The sequence below is a fragment of the Gymnodraco acuticeps genome, unplaced genomic scaffold (genome assembly GCF_902827175.1).
Source record: "Gymnodraco acuticeps unplaced genomic scaffold, fGymAcu1.1, whole genome shotgun sequence".
NCBI lineage: Eukaryota > Metazoa > Chordata > Actinopteri > Perciformes > Bathydraconidae > Gymnodraco > Gymnodraco acuticeps.
Genome location: NW_022990966.1, coordinates 3,556,247 through 3,561,817, shown reverse-complemented (window position 1 = coordinate 3,561,817; position 5,571 = coordinate 3,556,247). Strand labels below are relative to the sequence as shown.

The 5,571-nt window shown below is 44.1% G+C and overlaps 1 protein-coding gene across 1 annotated transcript; it reads left to right on the top strand.

Moving 5' to 3' along the window:
* Positions 1-548: 548 nt before the first annotated feature.
* On the top strand, positions 549-2,357 carry LOC117558941 (protein ANTAGONIST OF LIKE HETEROCHROMATIN PROTEIN 1-like). The gene is made up of 3 exons (XM_034235507.1): positions 549-972; positions 1,451-2,038; positions 2,171-2,357. The coding sequence occupies exons 1-3, from the start codon at positions 677-679 to the stop codon at positions 2,355-2,357; spliced, it is 1,071 nt and encodes a 356-aa protein (XP_034091398.1). The 5' UTR covers positions 549-676.
* Positions 2,358-5,571: the final 3,214 nt, after the last annotated feature.

Sequence of the window (5,571 nt, the reverse complement as noted above, 5' to 3'; positions counted from 1 at the left end):
GAGAGGGAGAGCTCTCTCCTGTGGGACTGAGAGAGATAACGTCAGCTCAGGGAGGTTTGGTCATCATTTCCATCTATGTAATATTAGTTGTATATAAAATGAGTTAATAAATCATTCCACTGTGTGGTCAGTACAAAATAAAAAAACACAATTTGAAAGGAGAGTGATTAGTAACATATGCATAAATAAAAAGAAAGAATGCAGACTAGGTAAGATAAAGATAGGAGAGAGAAGTTGATCAAATATGTGTTATTGCTTGTGAGCAAGCATGATTTTTGATGATTGAAATATATACTAGTACCCCCCCTAGAGGATGTGAGGTCATCACAAATAAAACAGGTTCACATGGATAGGATACTAGATAAGTGTGCACTCATTATATACACTACATATTTTTCTTGGATTTGTTAACACTATAGTCCCTAATATATTTGTAGAAAGGCAGGAAATGTTATTAAATTGAGAAAATGTTTCATTGCCCCCTGTTTTGTGTCCCCCCCACTTCTCAAACCAAAGTTACACCCGGCCCGTCTACACTACAGGCGTCGAAAAAGCTTGAAGCTGGGCGTGTCTGAGGCTTGGCGCTTTCTCGCGACCAACAACCAATCAGGAATCTCCCGCCCGCCCCCAGCATACAAAGCAAAAAAAAGCCCGGTTCTTCTACACTATTGCCAAAATGGATGCCGGTTTTGTAGCAACGGTAGCGTTGGTTTATGCAATGTCTCGCAGGAGGCCACGTATAGTGCGTCGCTGTTGGGTACATACAATACTCAGAAAACGTCTGCAACGGGGGGAATACCACGTTCTTGTCCAAGAGCTCCGCCTGGATGGTGTACTGTTTCAGCAGTACTTCAGGATGAGCAAAGACGCGTTCGACGAGTTGCTCGGAAAAGTCGGTCCACTGATTGCAAAGGCAGACACCCGTATGCGTTTGTCAATCGGACCCGCCGAGCGACTCGCCATCTGCCTACGGTACGTTTTGTGTATTTCTACTTCTTTAATATGACTCTGTATATAAAGAGATAGAATGCATGCAATGGATGAATGAAGTCTGTGATGTAGTTCAGATGAATGACATTAATTAAGATAGCTAGGTAAATGCAGTATTGCTCCCCTGTGTGTGTGTCTGCCTGTGGTGTATGTGTGTATCTGTGGTGTGTGTCTGTGTGATGTGTGTGTCTGTGGTGTGTGTGTCTGTGATGTGTGTGTCTGTGGTATGTTGGTGTGTGTGTCTGTGTGATGTGTCTGCCTGTGGTGTATGTGTGTGTCTGTGATGTGTGTCTGTGATGTGTGTGCCTGTGGTGTGTCTGTGTGATGTGTGTGTCTGTGTGATGTGTGTGTCTGTGGTATGTTGGTGTGTGTGTCTGTGATGTGTGTGTGTGTGTCTGTGGTGTGTGTGTCTGCGTGGCGTATAACTTTAAAAAAAAAAATCTTGTATATTTTTTCTCAGGTACCTGGCAACCGGTGACTCGTACAGGACCATAGCATTCAGCTATCGGGTCGGGCATGCAACAGTGGCTGTCATCGTCAAGGAGGTTGCGGGTGCGATCTGGACCGCGCTGGTCGAGGAGACCATGCCGGTACCACAGACGGAGGACTGGAGAGCCATCGCTGCTGGGTTCCAGGAGCGCTGGAACTTTCCAAATTGCGTTGGTGCCATTGATGGGAAGCACGTGGTGATCCAGGCTCCGGCAAATTCTGGGTCCCTCTACTTCAACTACAAGTCCAGCCACTCCTTGGTACTGCTGGCTGTCGTGGATGCCGAGTACCTCTTAAGGGTAGTGGATGTCGGAGGTTTTGGAAGGAGCAGCGACGGTGGGAGCCTGCGGAATTCCGCTTTTGGAGAGAGCCTCAGAGATGGCAGTCTGCAGCTACCACCTGACACCGTCATCCCAGGAGGAGAGCGGCTGGGCCTTCTTCCCCATGTGTTTGTTGGAGATGAGGCTTTTCCGCTGCTGGACAACCTGCTGTGTCCGTTCCCTGGACGTCAGCTCACGCGTGAAAGGAGGCTGTTCAACTACCGCCTCAGCCGGGCCAGGTTGGTGGTTGAATGTGCGTTTGGCATCCTCTCATCTCAGTGGAGAATGTTCCGGCGTGTCATCACCACCAGCCCGGAGGTAACAGAGTTGTGTGTGAAGGCCACCTGTGTGTTGCACAACTTCCTCCGCAGGAAGACAATAGGAAGGTCATCACGCACACCTGTCGTCGCAGAGTCGAGTGATGAAGCTCCAACCCTGCGCGATGCACCTATGATGGGCTCAAACAACGCCACACGCCGATCCATCCAACTGCGGGAGACCTTCTGCTCCTATTTGAATGAGGAGGGTGTAGTGTCATGGCAGCATAAAGTGGTGTAGGGTCACCATGGCTCCTCCAAACCAAAAGCTCTTTTAAGAGCTACCCATTTTCTTTAAAGAGCAAATATTCCAAATGAGCCATTTTAAAATCAAACATTCCTAATAAACATGTTTCTTGAATTGATATTATTATATTATGATATGACAAACAACCTTTTTCTTTCAGCCCTGTTTTTACTGATAAACCACTCATAATTTCAATAGGTTTTCACATGACCAATTACAGAAGAAAGCACATTATATATACCGACATACATGAAGCTTCTGGTATGTTGCAACTGACAAACCACATGAACAAGTGAAGACACAGTATAGCCATAACATACTTGAAATAGCAGACTTCGTTCAAACGGGGACATCTCCCTCCCCCTCCCCCGTGTTTTGCCCCGGACCTCAGCATTCTCCTCCTGGCTGACTGCTGCTGGCTGACTCACTGTCTACCTGGCTCTCTTCCTCTGCCACCAGGGTGGATGGAGGCAGGGTCTGCCGGGGGACATTGCTGGACGTCTCACGGTCTATGATGAATGGGGTTAAAAACCCCATCACTGCCATGAAAGCCAGGGCTTGTACCCCCCTGCCCCGCTTCTTTTGGCCTCCTTCTCCATATTCTTTTCCTTGCGGAACCTGTCCCTCACTCTTCCATCTCTTCTTGCAGACATTATCTAATAAAATGAAATGAAATAATAAAGTTAATAAATAATAAAGTGAATTTCTTGAATTTACTAAATTATTCCTCCATTAATGAATGCTATTTTTATGCTACATTCCATGCTGGCTAAATATACTGTCTATGCTTGATAGCTGTGAATCAAATCAAGTTTGATTTATATAGCACATTTATAAACGATTTTTGGTCGAGCCAAAGTGCTGTACATATAATAAAATTAGCCTACAGTAGAAACACTTTACAGCAAATACAGCACAGATTGTTCAGAATATCAGTATGAGAAAAACGACACCCTCTGCATGTATTATATGTTATGCTTATACTTATTATATTATATATAATATTTTTTTATTAATATATATATTATATGTTATGCTACATTACTAGCTGGCTAAATATACTGTCTATGCTTGATAGCTGTGCATGTATTATATGTTATGTTATATATTATGCTTATTATAATGTTTTTTTATTATTATATTAATATATATTATATGTTATTATGCTACATTACTAGCTGTCCATTCAATGCTAAAACGAAGTAAACTGGATATAAACTCCCCAAACAGTTGAAAACCTACCAGTTTCACCAACTGTCTCTGCCACCTCCCGCCATGCCTGGTTCCTCCGGTTTAGGTCCCGGTAGGTGAACAGAGTACAGTCATACAGGACTGGGACATTTGCCACAGCAATGATTAATTTGTCCTCCATTTTATGACATATGAAAAATAGTCAAGACCTGCGGGATCAGCATACACGCGGTTTGATTGGCTAGCGCTTGTACTGGCGGGAATTGCAAAAACGGGATTTGATTGGCTGACGCCAGCTTCGAGCCTCAAAAGTTGAACATTGTTCAACTTTTGACGCTCGCGACGCTTGCAACGCCTTGCCAAGCTACCCACAATGCAGTTCGGCGAAGTTTGAAAGTATCCTACGTCACCCCATTCAAACGAATGGGCGAAGCGTTGAAAGCATTTTTTGACGCCTGTAGTGTAGACGGGCCGTTACACCCACACAATGCAAGTACACTATTACTGTAATATTTAGATTTACCTATCTTCAAATGGATCCTTGTTGTTGTATTCTTCTTCTTCAGGAGAGTAGAAGCCTCCAGGTTCTGATGCTCCATCTCCACTGCTGCTAGTGTTACAAGTCCGCTGTGCAGAGCTGGTAATCAGATAATAAGCCTGTTGATCAGGAGAAAAGAATGAAGCAGAGGGAAAGTTGCTGCCGTTTGTGTGGTCGTTCTAGCCAGAATGTATTAAACAAATTAATAAATTCACTTACAAATTATATCTGTTTTCTCTATTTATCTAATCATTCTTTGTGTAACCGGTCTGGTTTGACGCCACATGTATCTCTGCGTTGTGTCGAATGAAAACGACTTCCTTCTTGTCAACCAGGTTTATTATCTGTGCAAACAGAATATAATGACAGCAGGAAATGGCTTCACCAGCTTTCTACCTCAATACTTCGCCTCAGTGAGGCCTAGGGTGGCCATTTCCATAACACCAAAAAGGAGGACACTTTGGGATTATCTTTTAGTTTTTATCCTGGCTTCACAGAATCCTTCACACTCAAAACACAATGAGACTAGTGTACTAACCACAAGTTGAATGTCTATTTTCGATACTTTTGCCCTTTCCTGGCTGCTTCCAAGAGTTTTTTGTTTGTAAGGAGTCTCTGGTACATGTCTGTGCACTCAAATGTTTAGTTGACACAAATTTGCAGCTCTGCCTTGACGCTGTCCACATCCAGACGATTTCTCTCATTTCTCCATGCTGAGGTCATCATTGAGAACACACGTTCTGTATGGGCATTGCTACATGGGATGGAGAAGATATATGCGCTGACCTTCCTCAGATTCACAAGTGGGACTTCTGCTTTGGAAAACAGTTTGAGATACCGCTCCTCACTGTGGCATCCTTCCATTGCTGAAGAGCTGAGAATAGCTTCCACCATGCCATATTCCTCATAGAGTCCATCCATGTCAATGTCTTTCAGGCTGCAGGCTTGGACTGCATCACTGTATTCTCCATAGGACACAGCAGTTGTGAGGCCAAGCTTTGACACTTTACTATGAAAGCTGTTCTCAGAGAAGTCATACCTTTCACTCACGTATTTCTTGGCTCTTTCATAGAAAACAAGAAAATCAGCCTCACATTTCTTTGCGAGATCAGGGGTTAGCTGCTTGAGTTTGTTGTTCACAGCAAAGCCAACAAATGTGTCCTTTAACCTTCTCTCAAGTTTCCCTTTCAGTTCAGTCATTACCTTAAACACAGAGGTTATGCTGAATGATTTGGCCTCAAGTGCTTCAATGCAGTCTGAAAACACTTTCAGAATGTGACTGAGGAAGAGAAAATACATCTCAGATACTTCGTTACCATCCTCTCCAAAGCATTTCCACAACATCTTGGAGCATTCCTCCTCACCTAGACTCTGAAAGTAGCTGGTCAGGGGTCTCCAACACTTCAGAATTCTGTCAATAGATGGCAGCAGAGACAACCATCTCGTGACAACGTGCCGCAGCAGATTGCATTCCTCCAC